Source organism: Phyllostomus hastatus, unplaced genomic scaffold, assembly GCF_019186645.2.
Source record: "Phyllostomus hastatus isolate PE091 unplaced genomic scaffold, TTU_PhHast_1.1 phas_contig_148, whole genome shotgun sequence".
Lineage (NCBI taxonomy): Eukaryota > Metazoa > Chordata > Mammalia > Chiroptera > Phyllostomidae > Phyllostomus > Phyllostomus hastatus.
In genome coordinates, this window is record NW_025333607.1 from 3,366,965 (window position 1) to 3,391,401 (window position 24,437).

At 47.7% G+C, this 24,437-nt stretch overlaps 1 protein-coding gene and 1 pseudogene across 4 annotated transcripts in view; one reads left to right on the forward strand and one right to left on the reverse strand.

The window, feature by feature from the left end:
- Positions 1-24,437, reverse strand: part of TBCE (tubulin folding cofactor E) — a 60,559-nt gene that overhangs the window by 15,606 nt on the left and 20,516 nt on the right. For 3 of the 4 annotated variants that reach the window (XM_045859794.1, XM_045859783.1, XM_045859803.1), the window contains 2 exons: positions 22,720-22,804; positions 1,815-2,000 (listed from right to left, as the gene is read on the reverse strand). In XM_045859794.1, coding sequence (XP_045715750.1) covers positions 1,815-2,000; positions 22,720-22,804 — 271 coding nt within the window. The remainder of the gene's footprint in view (positions 1-1,814; positions 2,001-22,719; positions 22,805-24,437) is intronic. The other variant, XM_045859813.1, reaches the window with a different exon arrangement.
- LOC123833241 lies at positions 11,129-12,757 on the forward strand (annotated as a pseudogene).

The window sequence follows — 24,437 nt, forward strand, 5'->3', positions numbered from 1 at the left end:
GAGCGCCCTGCTTGGCACCACCTTGCTTGTTACTCACAGCAGCTCCAACAGCTTAGGAGACAACTTGTAAACGAGGAAGCCGAGGCTTAGGACATCAGCTCTAACTCGTGTGGGCTGGCAAGTGGCTCAGCAGACCCGGAACCCAGCCTGACGCCAGAGTCGGGTTCCTTCCAAGAGTTCACTCGCTCTTTACTGAAGACAGTGACATTCAAGTAAGAAGGTCACTCGCCAGAAAAATTCAAGAACTATGCATTGTCCATAAACTAGGGAAGGAAAATGTGTTTGCAATTTGTTAATATTCACACAGCCCATGGTACTCTTTGAAAGAGATTAATCAATAAGAAAAATAAAGGGCACCTTTTAGGGTAAAAGATACTTAAACATTTGCATCTTAAATGGGAAAAAGTAAAGCAATGAGCCATTCATGACCATTATCTCTTGATGGTGGCATTAGTTGTGACTTTCTTTTATTCAATCTTCTAAATTTTCAACAATGTATACTGTTTTGTAATTAACAAACAATCAAGTTGTTGCTTTTTTAGAAATCATGATTTATTGAAGTTTTTTAAATACTGGTCATCTATGCTAAAAAGCAGAGCTATCAAGATATGAATTTATTCTTACACATTGTCCCTATGTACACTTTAAATTCTGCATTATTTTAAATCTCTTTTTACTATTCAAGTACAGTTGTCTCCATTTTCAACCCACCACGCACCCCTGCCCCAACCCTAAATCTTTTTTAAAAAGATTTTATTTATTTATTTTTAGAGAGAGGGGAAAGGAGAAAGAGAGGGCAACTTCTGTGTGTGGTTGCCTCTCTTGTGCCCCCTACTGGGTACCTGGCCCGCAACCCAGGCGTGTGCCCTGACTGGGAATCAAACTGGTGACCTTTTGGTCCACAGGCTGGCACTCAAGCCACTGAGCCACACACCAGCCATAGTATGAAAGTTAATAATAACAGAAACAGCCAAAAGATAACAAAGGAACAATACTTTGAACAAAACCAGTTTTTAACTCTTTACAAAGATAAGATTGCAGGCCTGTGCCTAGCAGCTGCAAATCCACTTTCCACAGTGGCCACCAGGGGTCACTACTGGGACACTTCATCTGGGTCAGGTCAAACCACAGCACCCACCATCGCTAACCCCTGGAAGGTTCTTGGGCTGCTGAGTTTTCATGTGAACATCAGCCTTTACTCTCCCTGAGTCAGACGGCTCATCAGAATGAACACTGGGCTTCTACAGAGAATCAGTATAGATTTCTGAGAACAGAGACAGGAATCAGCAGTTTTAAAATGCTTTATCTCATGCCCTTCAAATGGCTACACAGTAATTTGGGGCGCTTAGGAGCAAGAGACCAGGGTATTCTGCCTCAGTAGGTCTGGGGTGGGGCAAAGGTGACAAGGGGGTGTGCAGCGACCTAGCACAGGTAACCAGGTACACTTCTGTCTCCTTTTGGGACATCAACCAGCTAGAAACACCACCACAAAATACAAGAGGACCAGAGTGCCAACCTTGCTTACTTAATATTTAGTCGACATCAGACAGCATGGTATCAATATTAATAATGGGCAAATCAATCTTTTAATTCCAATCTAGAACAGTCCAACAGCCCTGAGCTGAAGTGAGGGTTTTACTTTCCCTGTGCATTTGACCCTCGGGTTCCTGCGATTCCCACTGCCGTCTGCGCGGGAAGCACAGGGCAGTGAGGCTGTGAGGCCCCGGGCGCCCGGGCGCCCGCACGCTCGCAGAACGTGCTCCGGAGCCCGGGTGGGGCTGAGGGCCCGCTCTTCCACCATCAGCCCCACTTACCTTTGCTGTTTTCTAATAGAGTCAAAACCAATCGTTTCCACGGGTCTATTTGCAATTTTCACAATTTGCTCTTTTCCGTCTTCCTCTGGTCCATCTTTTAACACATAGCGGTTCTCAACTGCAGTGAGAAAGTCTACTCCAAAGTTGGCCTTGTTGGGACGAATGAAGGACCCTCCTGTGGGGTGGCTGGAGGGAGAGAAAGGGAGCTTTGTAAATATCCACGGAGACACTTACTAAGATGGCACGTGCAAAAATCCCTTGTAAACCGTCACGGATGTAAATATCTGCATTCATAAATTTATTTACAAATATATTAGCAAACAAAAGCAATCATGTAAGTTTTTTAAAAAGATTTTACTTACTTTTAGAGAGAGGGGAAGGGAGGGAGAAAGAGAGGGAGAGAAATATCGATGTGTAAGAGAAACATCAGTTGGTTGCCTCTCGCACACCCCCAACCAGCCACCCGGCCTGCAGCCCAGGCATGTGCCCTGACTGGGAACTGAACCGGTGACCTTTTGGTTCACAGGCTGGCACTCAATCCACTGAGCCACACCAGCCAGGAAGCAATTATATAATTTCAAAAAGAAAAAATATCATCCATAGACAATGGCCATAAATGCAGTGTTCTAAAGAATTTCAAAACTTTCTGTGTGCTAAGAAATCAAAATCTGCGTAGAGCCCTGGTTGAGGTGACTCTGTTGGATTCGGTGTGGGCCTGTGAACCAGAGTCGCTGATTTGATTCCCCATCTGGAGCGCATGCCTGGGTTGCGGGCCAGGTCCCCAGCAGGGGGCGCACGAGAGGCAACCACACATTGATGTTTCTTTCTCCTTGCCCTCCTCTATCTCTAAAAATAGATAAAATCTTAAAAAAATAATAAAATATCTACATAAGAGGTAAAATAATATACTAAAAAAGTATATAGTCGGTACAAATGATTACAAAGGATTGTGAGCTTATGCAAGCATGTAAACAAATCCCAACAGGTTAAACAGAGGAAGTACATGGAACAGACAATTCACATAAGAGTAAACAGACGTATCAACTCATGGGGGAAAGCTTTACCTTGCCAATGACTAAGAAATGAAAATCTAAATAATGAAACTATTTTCAACAAAACACACAAAAAATGAAGAAAAATCGTTAGCACCTTAAAGACTGCAAGGTTGGGTTTGTTTTGATTACATCATCACACTCCTGGGAATCTGTCAGCAGGCAGCAATTTAAAAATGAAAACAAAACTGCACTTACAAAGATTCTGTGTAATGGCATTTGTTCGTACTTGAGGAACTCTGGAAACCGAAAATGCCCAGCTGAGTGGAGAACATTAAGTGAACCAGACAGATTAAAAATTCTAACAGTAATACTAAACAAAATGACAAGATACTGAGATTTCTAAAAACTGGACCCAACTGTGCGTGACACAACCACAGAGGACTCTCCTTGGCAGACGGATGAGGATGAGAAAAGGGTATGGAGAGACGAAAACATTTGTGGGCGAGAGGGTTAAGTACAAACTCTTTCAAATGACAGCTTGAACTAAATCCATTTTAAACGCTTAACTATAAGGCTAAAATACAGCAGGCGAGGACAATTCCACAGAAATACAGAATATCTCACCACAATTTATATTCAGGTTTTATTGAAATTTCTGATAATAATCTGCAGCAGGGTTTAACAGCAACAGGAATGGTACTGCCGTGTGTAACGACCACTCTGCCATCACAGGCTTCCCAGGACACTCAGGATAGGTCCCGAGACCATTAAACTCCGCGCTCAGCAACACATCACGGCCACGACGGTGTCTTTCCGGGGAGTCCAAGCGTGCCCCATAAAACAGGGGTGAGTGTCACCACTATCACATGATCACTTTAGAGAATAAATGACGACGCACATAAACGGCCAAAAATCGTATCAGAAGCATTCTTTTGGCTTCGAACCTTCCTAGAAGTCACCATACTATGATGAAACTGGTATTACCGATAAATGTTGCCAATACAACCATAGATACATTTTCTTCTGGGAAGTGGGTCCATGGAGAGGACCCGACGGTGAAAGGAACGCGACCCCCAAACGCTGGAAGCGACACAGGTGAGAACGGACTCCCAGAGAGGCGCGTGCGGGCGCCGGTGACAGTGACGAGGGGGACAAACGTGTCCGGTGCTACAAACGCCTGCAGGCGGCGGCTGAGCCCGAACTAGAGGTGGCCGGAGGGGCGGGGCGTGCAGCCCTGAGAGCGAGGGCGGGGGACGAGGGGGCGGCAGCGTCCGAGGGGAGCCGACCGAAAGGGAGTGCCTTCGGGTGGCGAGCTCCAGGCCTGACTGCTGCTGCAGTAACCCAGGGGGGAGGGGGAGCTGGCCGCGCGGGAAGTGGAATCCTCCGCCGCCGCAGCAAAATCAGGCGCTGCGTCTGTTGTGGCCTCGGAGGGTCGCTGGCCACCGGAAGCTGCCTGGAACACTTGGTAGCTGAACCTGCCGGGACCCACGCGGGGATGCGGACCCTGGGGCGGGGCGGGGCGGGGCCCAGGAGCCTGCTCACTCCCAGCAGCGCTCTGGGGTGGGCGGGCCTGAGCCCCCCTTCAGCAGCACTCACTGGTCCGCCCTGTGTCGCAGGGACGCTGGGGCCCACGGTTACACCGGTCTCCCAGCCAGCACCCAAAGCGCGTTCTGACTGCCAGTGCGCTGTCCTTTCCCACACTCCTGCCCTGGCTTACTCTGTGGGGTTAAACACAGTCCTTACGCTAAAATCCTGGCTAGCACGCTCACTCCTGAAGTGGGAGGAGGCTGAGAGAAGGGTGGGGCAGCAGGGGTGGAGCTGGTGACCGTGGGTCCGGGGCTCTGTGACTTACCAGCTGCGTGACCTCAGGCAGCCGAATTCACATTCTCAGCCTCAGTTTCCCCGTTTATAAAGCCCTACCAAATGCGGCTACTTACCAGGATTAAATAAGTGTAACAATATATAAGCCACCATAATATTGCCTGGCATGACCGTTACAGCTACACATTTAATATATTGTTAAAAATACACCCATCTACTTTGAAACTCTGGGACAAGCCAGAGGCCTGACTCTAAAGCAGTAACTCCCACGCTTGTTTGACGGGCTCCTGTGGCACATGCTGTCGCCACCACTGACAATGCCACTCCGTCGTATGAATGTCGAAAATATGGTTATAAACGTAAGCAGGGCAAAGTCACACAACCCCTCAGTATGAAGTTATCTGTCCCAATTACCTACTGTTACCTAAAAACTACCCCAGGGCACAGTGGTCTGAAACAACCACCTGCATTTTCTCACAGCTCCGGGGGCGAGCTGGCTCAGCCGAGTCCTGTCTGCTGTGACTGCCACCAGAGTCACTGTGTCCGCCTCGAGCTGGGAGGTGGCAGAGAAGGAACCAGCTGAGAGGGCTCCCCTCGGGTCCTTGCACCTGGGCGAGGGCGAGGGCACCTGGGGCTGCCGGGCCACTCTTCCCAGCACGGGCTTTAGACGTCTTGGGGGGCAACAGGCTTCCCAGAGTGCAAAGAGAAACTGCACGGCCTCTTCACGCCAGAACTGCCACAACCTCACTGGTGGAAGCCAGGCACCGGCCACCTGGACTCAAGGGGAGGGAAAGAGCCTCTGCCTGTTTCTGGAAGAAGCCACGGGCTTGAATTAGCACAGAAACAGTGATTGGCAGCCACCACTGGTGACAACTTAACATGCTGAACCCTCCCAGAAAAAGAACCCTGCCACATTAAACAAGGTTGGATGTGTCCACCTAACCGTCTGGCTCTATCCACCCATGAACATTGCACTGCTGGGTGTGGGCTTGAAGGACACGGTGTGACCCAGGCTGGCGTGTAAAGAGCAAGAACTTAGCATCACCGCCTCGGAACCTGGTGTCTGCATTCGTGTAGACCAGACCTGCACAGTAGAGACAACCAAACCTTAACTGCTTCCAAAGACAGATTGAGAAATGTTGAGGGGCAGCCCTGGCTGGTGTGGCTCAGTGGACTGAGTGCTGGCCTGAGAACCAAAATGTTGCTGGTTCAATTCCCAGACAGGGCACATCCTGGGTTGCAGGTCTGGCCCCTGGTTGGGGGCACACAAGAGGCACCCAACCACGTATCTCTCACGCATGGATGTTTCTCTCCCTCTTTTTCTTACTCCCTTCCCCTATCCTAAAAATAAATAAAATCTTTAAAAAAATAAAATGTTGAGGGGCAAAACAAAAATAATTTTTTAAAAGGTTAAAGGTTATCATATTTTTAAGATTTTATTTATTTATTTTTAGAGAGAAGGGAAGGGAAGGAGAAAGAGAGAAACATCAGTGTGTGGCTGCCTCTCACACGCCCCCAACCAGGAACCTGACCCACAACCCAGGCATGTGTGCTCACTGGGAACTGAACCCGAGACCCTTTGGTTTGCAGGCCGGCACTCAATCCACTGACCACACCAGCCAGGGCAAAGGTTATCATTTTTTAAATTGTGAGCAAAAACGTCAAGAAATACGGTATCAGTAATTTGAGATTTTCATCTTTAAACATTAATGCACAAGTAAAAATGACTATTAAACACCGTTTCAAATGTCATATGGGAGCAGCGGCTGGTGAGAAAGGCGTGTGTGACAACTCAACATTCTGAGAGCCAGGGACGACACACGGGGCTTTCATTCCACAGACATCCCAGTTTGAACGGGGTCATCCAGGACTCCCGAGTGTACTGGAAAGGTGCGCTTCCAGGAAGCCCGAATAGTCCCGAAGAGCCCAGCACGCAAGGGGCACTCGGGCTCACAGGGCGTGCAGACCAGGCGCAGCTGGGAGCTTCCCCTCACCGCCCTTCCGGAGCAGGGACGTCTGGTCCGGTGCTGCGTCCCTCTCACACTGCACTGGGGCGGGAGGGGGGCTCCTGGCTCCACAGGTCCCCAGGTCCAGGGCTCCTCCCCCGCATCTGCACCAGAACTGCACCCAAGGAGCCTTGCTGGCACCTGGAATCATTTAGACAGTGACACCCTGCACTTCCGGCCAATGCCGAGAAAGGGGGCAAGACTCCTGACAGGTGCAGAGTAGGCTCCACATGGGGAAGTGCTGTGACTTGTGACCAGCAGGTTGTCGTGGCAGATTACTTCCACAGGTGACTCTCAGCCCACATGCCCCTCGGCAATGGGACTTTGCCACTTGTCCCACAGACGGGTGGAATGCATTTCCCCTCCTCTAGAATTCGGACTCAGCCGGGGGCTTGCTTTAACCGACAGAGTGAAGCCTGGGCCTCAGGAGGCATCGCAGTCCCCACTTCCACCGTCCTGGGAACCAGAGGCTGTGTAAGAGGCTCCCGGTCACTCGGCAACAGTGAAAGGCCGAGGCCGTGTGCAGAGAGAAAGAGGAACCTCAGGCACCCCAGCTGAGGAACAGTCCCGAGCCCGCAGCCCTGCAAGGCCCTGAGGGGCCCTGGGTGTCCCCTGGGACAGAGGCAGCCCAGCTGGCTGCACTACGCCCCACCCACATCCCGGAGACACAGGCTCACGAGCTGTAAAGGGGTTGTTTTAAGCCCCAAGTTTGGGGGTGTCTGTCAGGCATCAGTAGCTAACTGAAATAGATGGGAAAACCACTGTTTTCACTAACACTAATCAAAGCTCACTATTCCCGTCAATCATAAATCCAGGCAACAAACCACGGTCATGTTTGTAGTACCTTCTCACTAAGAGAAATCAAGTATTTTTGTATCTTTTACAACTGTCACCACTATCTTAAAAAGTCATTTATTCTTTTCACTACCTCACAACTTTAGTAGTTTAATAACTACTAAAGTAGTTTAATAAGATCAGCCCATCAGCAGATCTTATTCTTTAGTGTGATTTAAAAATATGTACAACTAAGCCCTGACTGGCGTAGCTCAGTGGATTGAGCACGGGCCGAGAACCAAAGTGTCGCAGGTTCGATTCCCAGTCAGGGTACATGCCTGGGTTGTAGGCCATGACCCCCAGCAACTGCACATTGATGTTTCTCTCTTTCTCTCTTTTTACTTCCCTTCCCTCTCTAAAAATAAATAAATAAAATCTTAAAAAAATGTACAACTATATCATAATTTTAAAATAGTTTTATTTTATTTCATCGTGCCTGAATTTTCTTTGTAATGTATTTTATTTCCTATTTTTAAAAGTATTACCTTATGTCTCTCAAAAGGAGCTACAGCACAAAAAGTTCTCTCCGTCTGACGTGCAGTCAGTCACGCTGGGAGAACCCGAGCTAGACCCCGGGTGCGGAGGGGCCGGGGGAGCGTGGAGGCGCAGGGTCAGACAGGGTCCACCCGTAAACACCTTCCAGAGTGCACAAAGTAGCAAGAAGCAGCAGTACTACTGAAAGTAACACATTTCTAGAACTGTAACATTGTAAATAAAACATTGTGGCAGAAATAAAAGTGCTTTTTCTGAAGTAAATTACAAAGATACCTCAGGTTATCCCTTTTAATGTCCTGTTAGGACAGCAGGCAAGGAGGCTCTGTACTCACTGACAACTGAGTGTCCTGGGCAGTAAACAGTTTACTCGCACGAGACTGAACCAGACCCCAAGCTGTGTTGTGTCTGTTAGGTGCTGGAAAAATAATTCCAGACAATACAGAACATTGGTTCTATACCTCAGCCTATCTCAGTGTGGACGAACTAACAAACTTTACATTGAAGAGACGGTTCCTAAAGTTGCACATTCATAAGGTTTTGTTTATAGAAAAATAAAATCTGAAATTCTAGTGAAATGAAATAGAAATAGGAAAACCTATTTTTCAAATAGTACATGATTTAAATGAAAAAATAAGTATGAGAGTGAAAGTTTAAAAACTAGTACATATAATAAATGAGAAAATAACACAAAACAAACAGCATGGTTTTCACTCTGGTCCTAAATTCACACCTGGATAGTTCAAGAAGAGATCTTTACTACTGCTCAGTGCACCATCTGTGGTGCCCTCATCTGCACCTCCGAAGATGACATCAAAGATCAGTGTCTTCTGGAACATCCAGGACAGTTTCTCCGAAAGCAAAACAGCCCAGCAATAATGAAAACTACCAGCTGAATGAGTGCCCAGCAACTTCAAGAATCTCCAAAGATCACCTGATAATTTACACAGACTTCACGGAGATTCTAGGTAAATATTAAGATGTTGCATCCCAACACTGAAATTCTGAATGCTGTCTATAAGAGAAAAAATTGAGGGAAAACAGGGATTGGTGGGAGGAAAGTCCAAAAACTTCTCTCTTGTGAGCATTCGGCTTGTTCAGGCTGCTTCCTGCTGTTGCCCACCAGGCCCACCGGCATCCTGACCTGGGTACGAGCTGAAGTGTGAGACTCGCACGAAGTTCTATGCCAAGCCTCAGTCGGCCCTATTTCCCCAACAGGGCTGTCAGATGAAAGCCGGATGCCCAGTTAAACCTGAATTTCAGATGAACAGCAAATTATTTTTTAGTATCAGTATTCCCCACGCATGTCCCATTCTTCCATTGAGAAATGACTACCTGACACTCAAATTTCTCACTGTGCACTGTGTATACTTATCGGCTGAATCTGACGACACTACTGGAAAGTAAAAGGCCCCCAGCCAACTCCAACGCTCTCCTAGGAAGCATTTTTCCTGCTGGGGCCTTAGGTGCCGGGTGCTGGGAGAGGCTGTTCTCTGAGGAGTTTCTCGTAAGTGCTGTGAACCTCGATGCCATCTGCTCCAGGCACCGGGGCCTCTGCAGCAGGCTGTGAATTTCGCACGAGAGAAGTGCTCGCTCCCACTCAGTGCGCACTGCTGTACCATCCAAAGGACTGACCTGCCTAACTCATCTCCCAACAGAAAAACAGCCCAGTAAATAAGCACTTTTTCATAAACTGCTTCTGAGCGACACAATTTTTATTTCACTGTGAGTCAGGGGAGGCTTCCCGAATGAAACCTCCCACAGGTGACACGTTACTACCCAGAAAGAACTCTCAAGAGTCCACCAAAAGCTATCCTATTAAAACTGATAAATAAATTCAGTAAAGTAGCAAAATACTAAATTAATATTCAGAAATGGGTTGCACTTCTATAGGCCAATAACAAACTCTCAGAAAGAAGTTAAGAAAACAATCCCATTCACAACTGCATAAAAAAGAATAAAGTATCTAGGGATAAACTGAACCAAGGAGGCAAAACATCTGCACTAGGAAAACTCTAAGACAGTAAATAAAGAAACTGAAGATAAAAATTAAGACACATATATATCATATTCATGGGTTGGGAGAATTAACATCATTAAAATGTCCGTGTCACCCAAATCCATCTATAGATTCAATGCAATCCCTATCAAAATTCCAACGGTGTTTCATAGAACTAGAACAAATAACCCTAAAATGTATATGGAACATGAAAGACCCCAATAGCCAAAGCAATCTGGAGAAAGAAGAATAAAGTTAGAGCCCTGGCCGGTATGGTTCAGTTAAATGGAGCATTATCCTGTAAAAAAACTAAAAGGCTGCATGCCTAGATTGTGGGTTCAGTCCCCAGCGGGGGCAGTATGAGAAGCAAGCAATCCATCAATGTTTCTCTCCCTCTGTCACTCCCTCCCTTCCCCTCTCTCTAAAATCAATCAGTATGTCCTTGGGTCAGGATTAAAAAACAAAACAAGACACTACCTATATCAAACTATACTACAAGGCTATAGTAATCAAAACAGCATGGTACCGGCATAAAGACAGACATGTAGATCAATAGAACAGAACAGAAAGCCCAGAAATAAACAGACACCTATGTGGGCAATTAATATTTGACAAAGGAGCCAAGAATATACAATGGCAAAAAGACCAGACTCTTCAATAAATGGTGTTAGGAAAACTGAACAGATGCATGCAAAAAAAAAAAAAAGAAAGAAAAGAAAAGAAAGAAAGAAAGGAAGGAAGAAACTAGATTACTTCCTTACACCATACACAAAATACACTCAAAAAGTGAATTAAAGACTTAAATGGACAGAAGGAGGAAGACAGGAGGAGCTGTGCCAGGTGTAGCCACCAGGAGGTGGCCTGAGCCGGGGTGGTAGGCCGAGGGGCCAATTGTCCAGCAGCTCCTGGACCCTGCCTCATTGGTGGCCACTGGAGAAACGCAGGGGGCCCCCCAGACAGCCGTGGGGACAAGTCAGAGCCAGCCCTTTACCCCGGGCCTCAAATGCAGCTTCCCCTCCCCTGGTCTCGGTGCCCCCGTGTCTAGAGTGGAGTGCAGGTGTGGGGGGGTGCCCTCCGCACAGGTCCCACCACCGAGCAACTCTCTGAGCTTGTGCTCCATCTCACTCTTGTTTCCTGCACGGCAGTTGAGGGGAACCACCTCCTGTCATGTCCTGGTACAGCTGCCAGAGTCTTCTGAGCTGGCTCCATGGGGGCGTGGACCTCAGCTCTGCAGGCAGTGGGGCCCCAACTGTGCTGCCTCCCTCTCCTGGCAGCAGTGGCTGCTGGAAAGTGCAGCGGTCCTGACCATGGCCCTGCTGAAGATCTGGGTGTCCTTGCAGCACATCCTGAGGCAGACGAAGGAGGGCGGTAGGGATGGCCGTGGCTGCCAGCCACAGCAGGTGGCCCAGCGGTCGGAAGAAGGCAAGCAGAGCCTGAGCAAGAATCTGCTCTTAGTAGCCCTGTGGCTGACCTTCGGGGCCGAGGTGGGCTTTGCCACCTAGACAGTCATCCACCTGCTCAACCCCTGTCCCCTGGTCACCGTGATGCCTATTTTTCTCCTGGCCTGCCCTCCTTGTCCGGGAGACATCGTCGTCTTCAGGCTACAGATGCATGTGCTGAATGGTGCTCTCTGGCCGTGCTGTTTCCGGCAGCAAACACCCGGCTGCTGCCCTCTGAATGGGGATTTACTGCCTGCGGCACGTTGTGCTCTACACGGCACCCATCCGCCTGCTTCGGAAAGGAGGTGCCCACACCCCAGAGCCCCTCAGCTGTGTCCAGTGGGTGCTTCTCCCACCTGGCCTCATTTCTTCTACCACTTCAGCGTCTTACAGACCCTGGGCCTGGTCACCGGAGGGAGTCTGAACAACATGCTGTGTCCGGCCATCTCAGACCCATTCCCCGGCCCCTGGTGTCCCATCTGGGCCTCGGGACACGAGACTCTCATGACCGTGACCCACGGGAAGCTGGTCGTCCTGTTCTCATACATGGCTGGCCCTTGTGTAAATATCTGCTAGATATGCTCTGGCTTCCAGCCAAGAAAATAGACAGAAAGTGCTTTTTTCTTCTTGAGAAAACAAGACTTGATAGGAGAACACCCAGTTCTTAATGAAAGCATGGGGGACGGCCATGCCCTGTTCGATGTATTTCTTTTTCCTCTTCCCCATCCTGCTCTCCTGCCCCTCTTCCCTCCCCAGCTCCTCCTCCCAGGACGCCGCCTGGAGCCTCGGTGCAGTGCCGAGGGCTGGATCTGTCCTCGGCCCCGGCTCCTTCTTCCTGCGCCCAGGGGCCTCACCGGGGAGACAGTGGCCAGCAGCTTCCACTCCGCGTGTTGGTGCTTTAACGACAGCTGGCGGAGGGAAAGGAAACAACAAGCAGTTCTTTCGGCACAGAAGTGAAGAGATTGGTTGTGCTTCATTTCCTCAGTGCCAGGGACCTACACTACGCTGGGGTCCCCTTTTGTCTCCAGCAAAGCCCCCACTGGAAGGGTCTGAGGCCGTGTTTCTACGCCAGCAGCAAGCCAAGAGCCATGGGACTTCCCACCTCGTGGCCAAAACAGGACTGGCCAGGTTCTTCCCACTGGTGTCCCGTGGCTCAGAGCGAGCGGCCGACCAGCCACACTCTCCAGAAGGCGGCCTGCAGTGGGAGACAGGACACTACTCGGTCCAAGGACTTGATTCCACTGAAGGGGACAGAGAGCTGCTGCCGTGGCCAATCCAGAGCGAACGAGGTTTAAACGTCCACAGGCAGTCCCGGGCAGGGCCCCGGCACACTCTGCCCGCGAGAGCTGAGAACTAGCCCGCCTCCCAGTCCGAAGGGAGCACAGAAATGAATCGACAGAAGCCGTAACTTGAGGAAATGGAAAACAGATTTGACTTATATTCTCCATTTCAGTTTAATGTTGGTAATAGATGCCACCTTAAACTTGCGTGCCCCTTAAATGTCCTCTCTCTTTTTAAAGGCAGCCTCAGGGAAGGCTAAGCTAGAGTTGGTTTTTGTTTGTTTGCTTGCGTTTTTTTGCTTTTGGGCTTTTACTTGCTTGCTGGTTTGTTTTTGGATGTTTGAATTTGGAGAATCCTTGCACCAGGGCATCTCTTTGGAGGGGCTGCTGCCAGTGCATTTTGTGGTTTCACAGAATTGGTCAGCGTCCTGGGTTTGAGAAGATCTGCAGATCCTGCTGTGCTGTTTCCCTAGGGCCAGATATCGTCACTGTAGCCAGACACCGTGCTGCACTGTTTACCCTGCCTGCTCCTAGATCCGAGTCTAGGTTGAAAGGGAGATACCAAGGAATTAAGTCCCCACGGGTGGAGATTCAAGTGCTCCAAATGGAAGACCTTTTGTTCAAGGGCTTCAGGTAAGTCACGCATGGATTTTGAGAAGGGAGACAGTGGCTGGGCTTTTGCTGACTCCTTGTTAGCTTATACAAAGAACAGATTTGCTTAAGAACCGGAAAGATGGTTCAGTGACTTCCTCTGGTGGGCCTCCCCCCATATCCCCCACTCTGGGCAACCCAGCTGCCCTGGGCCAGTTTCAGTATTTTTGGTGTTATGTCTGAGAACTTCCGTGACTCGGTGGTTATGTACGATGTTAGCCAATGGACCTACAGGAGGCAGCAGAATGTAGGACAGGCTCTCCGAGCAAGGGGAGGCCCAGGACAGCCACCATGGAATCACCCTTGTGCAGAGGCCTGCTGGCACTGAGGCGATCAGCCCCCAAGGTGTGGGGCAATAAGAGGGAGAACACTGGGAACCCTTAGTCCCCATGAGCTCCTTGTGACATGCAGCCTTCATTTCCTGCTGTCTCTGAGGGCTTGGACAAGTTTTTCTTAGTGCCTCTCTGCCTAGGGTTGCCTTCCAAAAGAGGCACCTTCTGATTGGCTAGATTTGCCTTGCCCACCATCAAAGTGCAGCGTGGTGGAGGACGGCCGATAAGGAAACGTGCAAGGTCTCAGTGCCCCTCGGCCTCCTCACAAAAGGAAAAGTTGGAAGGAGGTCATGAGCGGAGCCCTTAGGGGCCTGTCCAGCTGCCTACCAGTGTACGGAGCCTTTGTAGGCAGGCGGCCTGCCTCGGCTGGCCACAGACGCGCAAGTGACTCGACTCCGCAGGAGCTCTTTCCTCCCTGCGTGGCACGTGGCATGCCTCTAAAGCTTGCCTCTGCCCTGGCTACAGCTCAGAGTTCCCTCTGACCAGCGCTTTCTGCTGCTTGGAAGGAAAGAAGAAAGGGAAAGCCATGTGCCTTTCCTGGCCAGGCCAAAGACACATACACCAGTCAGGGAAGGGATAAGCGAAGGGGAGGTGCAGGGCATCTGAGGGCCCGACTGGCTCAGAAACACGGAGGTGGAAGGAGCAGAGAGTGAGCCTCGTCCAGAGGCCCCACAGGGCACCGGGGACTCTGTCTGAGGTGTTCAGGGCGCAGCATGCATCTGAATTGGTCTGTACCTCACTCGCACCTTGGGCCAGACCTGGCCAAGAACCAGGACAGCCTGCCTTGGAGTGTGGCGTCCTTCCCAGTGGGCCCGGACCCCCGGCTCCTCCTCGAGCCCTTCCTTTCGGTGCCCAGGAGGTTCCCCAACCACTGTGGCCAAGTTTCCATGTCATCAGCCAGCGTTTGCGAGCTCAGTGTATGTTTGACAGAGTGTCTGTAGGAGCGGACAGCTTCTTTCAAAACAACAGCCCCAAGAAGAGAAATGAGTGTTCCCTCAAGCCCCCGGGTAGCCTTGGCCAAGGACCTGGGCCAATGAGAACAGTCTGCTCAGTTGTCCGACTTGTGGCATCAGCTCAGAAGGGCGGGAATATGGTCGTGCCTGCTTGCAGCCTCAGTATTCGGTTTTGGACACCAAAGATGATCTGGCCCATTCTCTTCCTAGTGAGGGTGGACCTCTGTGAGCTTGTGAGAAAGGCAGAGACTCTGTATCGACAAGTCAGTACTCTCTCTTTCTCCTTGAACTTCCCAGCATTCACAGAAGCTGCTTGCTGAGTGGTTGGAATAAGCTAGTGGTCGGCGCACTGTACGTCCAGTACCACAGGTCTAGCTATCAGATCATCTCTGTAGCTGCAGCCTCAGCTGGGGCTTTGCTATTTGTGCTGCTTGATGGTTCAGTGTTTCGGGGAGTAGGCACAGCTCCCTACAGATAACAAATTGTGGGCAGGTCTCCAGGCACTGTACTGGGGCTGGGTGATGCTGTGGGAGTAAGCTGGGTGGCTCACTGAGTGGTGGAAGGCCCTTTTTCCTGTTCCCGTGGCCAAAAACACTTCCCTGGATCTCTAGATGTTGATCCAGAGTCATCTGTCCTCTTTGGAGGACTGAAGGGGAGATATGGAAGGAAAGAAAAAAGGCTGAGCCCCAGCTGCTGTGGCTCAGTTGGTTAGGCGTCATCCCACAAACCAAAGGATCATCGGTTTGATTCCCAGTCAACGCACATGCCTGGGTTGTGGGTTCCGTCCCTGGTTGGGGCACCCATGGAAGGCAATGAATCGATGCCTCTCTTTAACATCGAGGTTTCTCTCCTACTCTTTTCCCCTCCCTTCCCCTCTCTCTAAAACCAAAAATTGAAAAAGTATGCACATATAAAAAGAAGGGCCATGCCTGACATTGCAAGATAACATCCAGGTGCGGTGCTGGTTTTGGTAAATCTGGAGCACACATAAGAGGGGCCCGCAGGTCTTCCTGTGCTCCTTGGCAAGGCCCCAGACTGAGAAGGGACCTTCCTGCTGCATGCCCTCCCTGCCCTGCCCTCTGGGGCTGGGTAGAGTCCTGACAGGGAGTGAGCCTGCCTTTTCTGTATACAGATTGTGCTCAGGAGAACCTAGTCACGTGTTGTTGCTCTTGTCCGTGACCTTTTTGTACAGTGGTTTGCTGCTCAGTGGCACGAAACAAGTCATTTTAAGCAAAGCTCTTGTTTTGGAAACTTCTGGTGTCAGTTTTGTTTTATGTATAAATATATGTATATATATTTTAAAGATTTTATTTAGCTATTTTTAGAAAGAGGGAAGGGAGGGAGAAAGAGAGGGAGAGAAATATCAATGTGTGGCTTCCTCTCACGCACCCGCCAATGGGGACCTGGCCTGCAACCCAGGCATGTGCCCTGACTGGGAATCAAACCGGGGACCCTTTGGTTCACAGGCCAGAGCTGAATCCACTGAATCACACCAGCCAGGGCAGTTTTATTTTATATTTTAATGAATTATTTATTTCTGTTGGTGTTATTATGGTGGAGAGACTAGGATAGTCTGACCTGTAATTATTTCTGCCAGGAAATTGGCTAATGCCTCTGTCCCTCCTACACCCCACCCCACCCCCGTCCTGTCCTTCCTCACCGTAAAGGCCCATGATGCTGGGCTCCGGGCAGACCCCGCCCCGTCACTGCTCCCCGCCCCCACAGCTCCCTCTCGCACCAGTCTTCATGACCCCCTCAGCAGCAGCAGCAGCAGGCTGAGAGTTCTTGCCAAGCTGGTGCATGGTCCCTGCCCCTGCCAGTTTGTTCACCTCCTGGAGCATTTTGTAACGTGCTTTCCATCTTCTAAACTGTTTTGATCGTAGACCCTTTCTAAACCCTTTCTAAGGTAGAGTCCCCACAAGGAACTACCTTGTGATCTGGCAATTCCAGTTCTGGGTATACAACTGAAGAAATCCAAAACACTAATTGGAAAAGATGGTTCTGCAGTTACTTTTGGAAATAAATGGTCATTAATTTACATGCTTAATTAGCATTCTGAATTTTAGTCTTAGGTGTTTTTGTTGTTGATGATCCCCAAATGAAAAGGAACCCTTACCACGGGACTTAGTGTTACGATCCCCAAATGAAAAGGAACCCTTACCACGGGACTTAGTGTTACAATGTTTTCTTCATTAACTGTTATTAAAAGGTCTATGAGGGAAAAAAACCACTTAAATGTTAAACCCAAAATCATAAAAATTCTAGAAGAAAATATAGGCAGGAAACCTTGTGCATTTCCCATAGCAATATTTTTTCTCACATATATCCTTGAGCAAGGGAAACAAAAGAAAAAATAAACAAAAGGGATTACATTGAACTAAAAAGTTTTTGCACAGCAAAGAAAACTAACAACAAAACTAAAAGACAACCTTCTGAATGGAAGAAAATATTCATCGATGATATATCTGATAAAGGGTTAATATCCAAAATGTATAAAGATCTCATACAACTAGTCCTGACTGGTATGGCTCAGTTGGTTGGGCATTGTCCTGCAGAGCAAGGGGTTATGGGCTCAATTCCCAGTCAGGGCACATGCCTGGGTTGTGGGTTCAGTCCCCAGTCGGGGCACATACAAGAGGCAACCAATTAATGTTTCTCTCTCACATCGATGTTTCACTCCCTCTCTTTCTCCCTCCCCTTTCCTCTCTCTAAAAATAAATAAATAAAACCTTTGAAAAAGAAAAACTCATATAACTCAACACAAAAAACAAACAAACAATCCAATTAAAACATGGGTACAGGAGCTGAACAGACTCTTCTCCAAACAGGACATACACATGGCCTATAGACATATACACCACTAATCATCAGAGAAATGCAAATGAAAACCACAGTGAGACATCACCTCAACACTGGTCAGAATGACTACCATGAACAAATCGACAAACTACAAGTGCTGGCAAGGATGGAAAGAAAGGGAACCCTCGTGCACTGTTGGTGGGAATGCAGACTGGTGCAGCCACTGTGGAAAGCACAATGGAATTTCCTGAAAACATTTAAAATGGAACTACCTTGTGATCTGGCAATTCCAATTCTGGGTATATAGCTGAAGAAATCCAAAACACTAATTGGAAAAGATATATATGTAACCCTACATTCATTGCAGCACTATATACAACACATACAATAGGCAAGATGTGGAAGCCACCCAAGTGCCCGTCAACACATGAGTGGTTGAAGAAGTAGGCATGTGTTCAATGGTCTATGACTTGGCCATACAGAAGCATGAAATCTTACCACCTGTAATGACATGAATAGATCTAGAGGGTATTGTTCTAAGAGAAGTCAGTCAGACAGACAAAGACAAATACCGTATGATCTCAGTCATTTGTGAAATCTAAAAAACGAAAAAAAAAAAAGAGAGAAACAGGTGCATAGACAGAGAGCAAACTGAGGGTGAAAAGGTGAAGGGGCTGAGAAGTGCATATTGGTGGTTACACACTAATCACGGGGTATAAAGTACAGCAGAGGGAATACATAGTCAGTAACACTGTAATAAGTATGTATGGTCCCAGGTGGCTACTGGAATTATCAGGGGAACCACTTTGTAACGCATATAATTCTCCAACCATAATGCTATACACCTGAAACTAACATAAATTAATATTGAATGTCAACTGTACTTGGAAAAACTTTTATGTAAAACACACATACACACACCCCAAAATAAACTTGTTCTCTTTGCCTTCTGCAGAGATGTTCAGGTAGGGAGGCGATATTGCCAGTAGTACATTTAGTGATTTTTTTTTAATTCTTCTAACACTTTACACCGTACCACGAGAGTATTTTACACCGGCCCATTAATGCTCGCTCGTTCGAGAACCTCAGCCCACTGTACCACAGTCCCGTGACACTCGCAGGCTGGCGCATCAAGGGGTTTCCATTTTCTAAGTTACCTGGTGCTGTGGACACAGTCAAGTTGAAGTTAGGTTGTGCTCACTATACGATCTTAAGCTTTCTTGCTCACCAGAAAAGAGAAATCATGTAAGTGCTCAGAAAGAGAACATTTTATTTTATTTTCAAATTATAAGCTAAGGGAGTATTTAGAAAGTTACAGAGGTAGTAGAAGTGAGCTAGGTCGGCTGTGTGGGCTCAGGAAACAAGCTGCTCAAGCAAAAGAGGGGCCCTTGGAGCTCAGGGGCGAGAAATGCCAGGAAAAGGCGCCTGGGGGAAGGAGGAGGGAGGGAAGGGCAAAGGAGGGAAGGGCCGTGGGCTTGCCCCGAGAGGAAGAGCGCCCCAAAGAGCACATTTTATAGAAGAGCTGAGTGGGAGAATATTGGTCCATGCTGTTCTGTATAGAGCATACTTTTTAGTTTAGGTGGAAATTTAAAACAAAACTGAAAATCAGTCTGCTCTTGAGGCACAAGGCAGAGAGAACTTCAAGATTAATCACCTTAACTGAGCCCCTCAACCCCCACAGAGATGAGGGCAGGAAATGAAAGTCCCTGAGAGAGACACAGGTGACTGGCTTGCGATCGTGAATTTTGGGGAAATCTGGAAACTGTTAGTTAATAGCATCACAAATATTACTTATGAGTAACAACAGCTCAGGAGATTGCTGTATCTACCTCAGATTATATAAAAGATCAGACTGGAACTAAAGAGGGACACGAAATGATCAAAACCCATATTTAGAGGGGGCCTGACAGGTGATCTGGCCCACTCCTGATCCAACTATTCAAGGAAAACACAATCCACCCTCTTCTGAGAAACTGCAGGGGGAAGAGTCCACAGCCAGGGTTTTAGCTCAACACTAGTTCTTCATACTCTACCCACAACTCATTAGTGCACTCGGTCATCATTGAAAGATATTAATAGTACCTGTCATGGCCACCACAAATATTTAGAATAAGGAACAGATGTGATTAAACAAGGAAACATTGTAAAAATATTTATTCCCTGGGTTAAAGCCCATCCTATATTCTTCTTAAGGTCATTGTTAAAAGCAGAGATTAGACCCTTGCACATGTGATTCTATTTTTTTTTTTTTAAGAGAGAGGGAAGGGAGGGAGGGAGAAAGAGTATGAGAGAAAAACATCAATCCTTTGCGTCTCTCACACACCCCTCCGGGGACTGAACCTGCAACCCAGGCAGGTGCCCTGACCAGAACTGAACCAGCGACACTCTGCTTTTCAGAACAACATCAACTGAGCCACACAGTCAGAGTTGATTCTATGCTTAACCGGAGGCTCCTGAGATCCACACGGATCTCCTAGACTGGGTGGGGGAAAAGGCGCTGGGAAGAATGTGCCCCGTGAGATGAGCCCCGAAAACCACGCCGTCTGTTCTCGCGTGTTTTCCCAGGGTGCAGCCCCCAACCTCAACAGCAGTGTCGTCCTGCCAGCCTGAGACCCTGGGGAGAGAAACTCGGGAAGCTGAGCTCACCCGACTCCCCACCCAGACATCCTGACATCTGGGTAAGGTACAGGGCAAACTAACCACATTGTTACACATGCACATCTAACACACTCGGCCACTGCATATTCACACACGCCTCTGGAGAGGCGGGGGTCCTCACTGTGCTGTCATGACAACTTTTGACTCCTGTTTCTTCTATTTAAAATGCTAGCCCTGGCTGGCGTAGCTCAGTGGATTGAGCGCAGGCTGTGAACCAAAGTGTCACAGGTTTGATTCCGAACCAGGGCACATGCCTGGGTTGCAGGCCATGACCCCCAGCAACCGCACATTGATGTTTCTCTCTCTCTCTTTCTCCCTCCCTTCCCTCTCTAAAAATAAATAAATAAAATCTTAAAAAATATATATATATAAAATGGGTGCACCACCACTTTGCCATTTACCAACTTCACCAGCATAGGATGGAAAAATATATGACCTAGCAATTATAAGTTGCTATGGCTTCATTAAAATAGCATCTAAACATAAAGAAAATGTTTACTGTGGTAAAATACTTATCTTGTTATTATGGCTTTCCACGTAAAATTTGAAATATAAAGACTTCTTAAAAGGGAAGAAGTGTAAATGACGTATTAGAAAGAGATCTGAGCTAGCTTAATAAACACGCACGCGGTGTAAACCTGTCTGGCCCCACTCAGAGATTCTCCGACAGCGGTGTGATCTCCACTGGTTGAAGTCACGCTCTAATCAACGCCAACACGCGTGTCACCAACCACGAGAGACAAGGAGGGCCTTTCGTCCAGACCAGGGGTCTCTACCCCACCAGGCCGATGCTCCCTTTTATTTATGCTGCCCCCCAAATACACTGATGTGGAATCCACAGATCATATCACCTGCCCACACTGGCCTTCAAAGTCAACAAAACACCTGCTGTAACGAAACAGAAGCAATTTATAAGAAGACATGTTTCCATACGTACATGCTCAGGCCTGACTACACTGGAAGACAGAACGGAGGAAGGAAACCTTCCTCCAAGGGGAGGAGCATGAACAACAAGTCCATACCCCGGACTTGAGAAACCTGAGCCGCCTACTGGCACCTCGGGGCAAATCTTAGGTGAGCTGGCTGAGAACCAAGTCTTGAGTTCTCCACTCAGAGAGAGCGAGGCTGCAAACACAGCACACGCAGAGACTGTTAATTCTGGACGACCTGGGCGAGGCTTTGGAAGAGGGGAGTGTGCTGTGGAGGCTCCACAGGAACAGGCCCTTCCCGGAAGGGGAGTAAGGGACCAACGGGCCAGCCTAGAAACTTCCGGGCCAGCCTAGAAACTTCCGTGTCCACACCTCCCTCACCAGGAACCTTGGGCGGAGCCTGAGCCAGCCCCACGCCACGCCCGCCTCACAGCTGGCCTGTAGGAACAAGGAGATTCTTCTTCTATCCTCGCTTTCCAAAGTTACAGAATGGGGGGTTGGGAAACGCATTTTGCCATCAATATTATCTAACCTTGACCTCATTTTAGAGGCTAGTAAGTTGAGTCTTGTCCAGGGCATAAAGGTTGTTAAAGGAGAGTGAGGGGCCTCCTGATTTCCAGGCCGTGATATTGTGTACAGTGAACCACATTTGAAGAAAAATAAGTTTAATACTCAGAAATCCTTTTGAGTAACTGAAACCTAAGGAAAACAAAAATGTAGAAGATAAACTCTGCCTGAAATTCCCCACCATCCTTTCCAAGCTTTCACGAAGTTTCTCTAAGTCAAGCAGTTACAAATGTTCACAGACATGCAAAAGAAGATTCGAGAAATCTTTTCTGAGTGGCCTAGCAGTTAACGCTTTGGAGGTTCTGTATTTTCTTTAATCAATGTTTCTTACTGGATTTCTAGCCAAGGTCTCTTTTCTGTTATTCACTTAATGGATTATAAATTGTTAATGAATCAATGAGAAATGTTTATATTCATCCACTGTTTTTTTCCTAAGAAAGAGGGGAAAGAAACATTAATGTGTGGTTGCCTCTCGCACTCGGGACCTGGCCTGCCACCTAGGTATGTGCCTTGACTGGGAATCGAACCGGCGAGTCCTTGGTTTGCAGGCCAGCACTCAATCCACTGAGCCACACCAGCCAGGGCTCCTTGGTTGATTCTTGTACGTGTCATGACCAGGAATTAAACCCACAACCTTAGTGTATCTGGTTGATGCTCTAACCAACTGAGCTACCCGGACAGGGCTAATTCATTCACTCTTTTAAAAACAAAAGAGGACAAAGAAAGCAACCCCACTAGTAAGTCACTTTTAAAAACACGGAAAAGAACTCTGCAACTCTAACTGGGGTGGCTCAGTTGGTTGGGCATCATGCTGCAAAGTGAAACATCACTGGTTTGACTCCTGGTCAGGACACATGCCTGGGTTGCAGGTTCAGTCCCCACTCAGGGTATATATGAGAGGCAACCAATTGACTTCTCTCTCTCACACTGACATTTCTCTTCCCCTCTTTCTCCCTGCCTTCCCCTCTCTCTAATAATGAATAAAACCTTTACAAAAGAAAAAACTCTACAAAGAGAATTTCTGTGTAGAATAAACCAAATTCTGCCCTATAGACCTAACCCAAGAGCCAAACATTTCTTCTCCATCCCCTTTTATGCAAATGTTAAAGGCTATCCTAAACAACCACACCAATGCATAATGAAAAATTACCTGCATTTAAAATACACAGTCCCTTCGTGGCTTCCATCGTGCTTGCCCCTCTCAGGGTTGTCCCATTCTACTCCTAACCAGAGTCCTAGCAGGACGAGAAAAACCAAATGAGCGACAGGCGGTGACCCACGAAACACTCCCTCCTCCTGCAGGCAAATACAGCCTGCAGGGATGCAGCGTCATCACAGACGCCGCTGGGGAAAAGACTATCTTTGGGGAAGGACTTCAATCAGCAAATACAATAGCATGTTTGGTTCAAAAAGTCAACAAAAAGTATTACAGTTGCAGAAAACAACAATGGCTAAAATTTACTGAGCACTTTCTAAATGCCAGAAACTTTTCTTTACATTATCACAAATTCTCCTTACAACAGACAATTCATCTATGTAAAGGAGTATTGTTATTGTCCTCTTTTTATCAGCTACCGGACAAATAAACACAATTTATTTTCCAATTGCAGTTCACTTTCAATGTTATTTTATATTAGCTTCAGGTGTACAGCATAGCGGTCATTTCCCCCCGATATTTCCAGTACCCACCTGGCACCATACGAAATTATTACAGTGTTATTAACTGCATTCCCAATGCTACAGTTTACATCCCCGGAAACTATTCTGTAACAACCAATGTGCACTTCTTAATCCCTTCACCTCTTTCACCCAGTTCCTCAGCTTTGCCAGTACACATTTTTTTTTGTTTTGTTTTAAGATTTTGTTTATTTATTTTTTAGAGAGGGAAGGGGGGGGAGAGAGAGAGAGAGAGAGAGAGAGAGAGAGAGAGAGAGAGAAACATCAATGTGTGGTTGCTGAGGGTCATGGCCTGCAACCCAGGAATGTGCCCTGACTGGGAATCAAACCTGCGATGCTTTGGTTCACAGCCCGCGCTCAATCCACTGAGCTATGCCAGCCAGGGCTCAGTACACGTTTTTTGAGTCCTAGTCTAGTAACCTGCTTTACATAAATTAAAATTCTACCAGTAAATAGTATCCTTGTTCAATCTAGGTAAAATGACACACTGAACCAAAGTCATTCCCAGGTCACTCGAGCTCCAGAAGCCAAGACTCAGCCCTTGTTCTGTGCTCTCTGTAACGGACACCTCATGTCTGCAAACTACTCTATCTCCGGAGCATTTTCTCCACGTTCTCTCCTCCCCTCCTCCTATTTATTAAGTACCCACTGTGCACAGAGTACTGTGCTGGTACAAAAATAAGACAGAGGGTTTCACTTCTGGATCTACCCTCCTGCTGAGAACAACTAGAAAAGTTAAATAAGCTATTTTTAAAAATCACTTTAAAACCTTGGCCAGATAGCTCAGTTGGTTAGAGCGTCGTCCCGATACAGCGAGGTTGCAGGCTCAGTCTCCAGTCAGGGCACAAACCGGAAGCAACCATGAATGCATAAAGAAGTAGAAAACAAATGGATGTTTCTTTCTCTCTGGACTTTGTAAAAATTAAACAGTTTTCTATATAAAAGGACAATATCAAGAATGTGAAAAGACAACATACAGAATGGAAGAAAAGGTTTGCAAATCACAACTCTGATAAGGGCTTAATACCTAGAATAGGAAGAAACAAAACCCTAACCCTCAATGACCAAAAGGCAAGCCGGCGTGATCTCGGGGGAGGCCATGCACGTGGGGGACAGGAGGCCGGTAAGAAATCACTGCACCTTCCATTCAGTTCTGCTGTGACTCTAAAACCACTCTAATTAAAACTATCT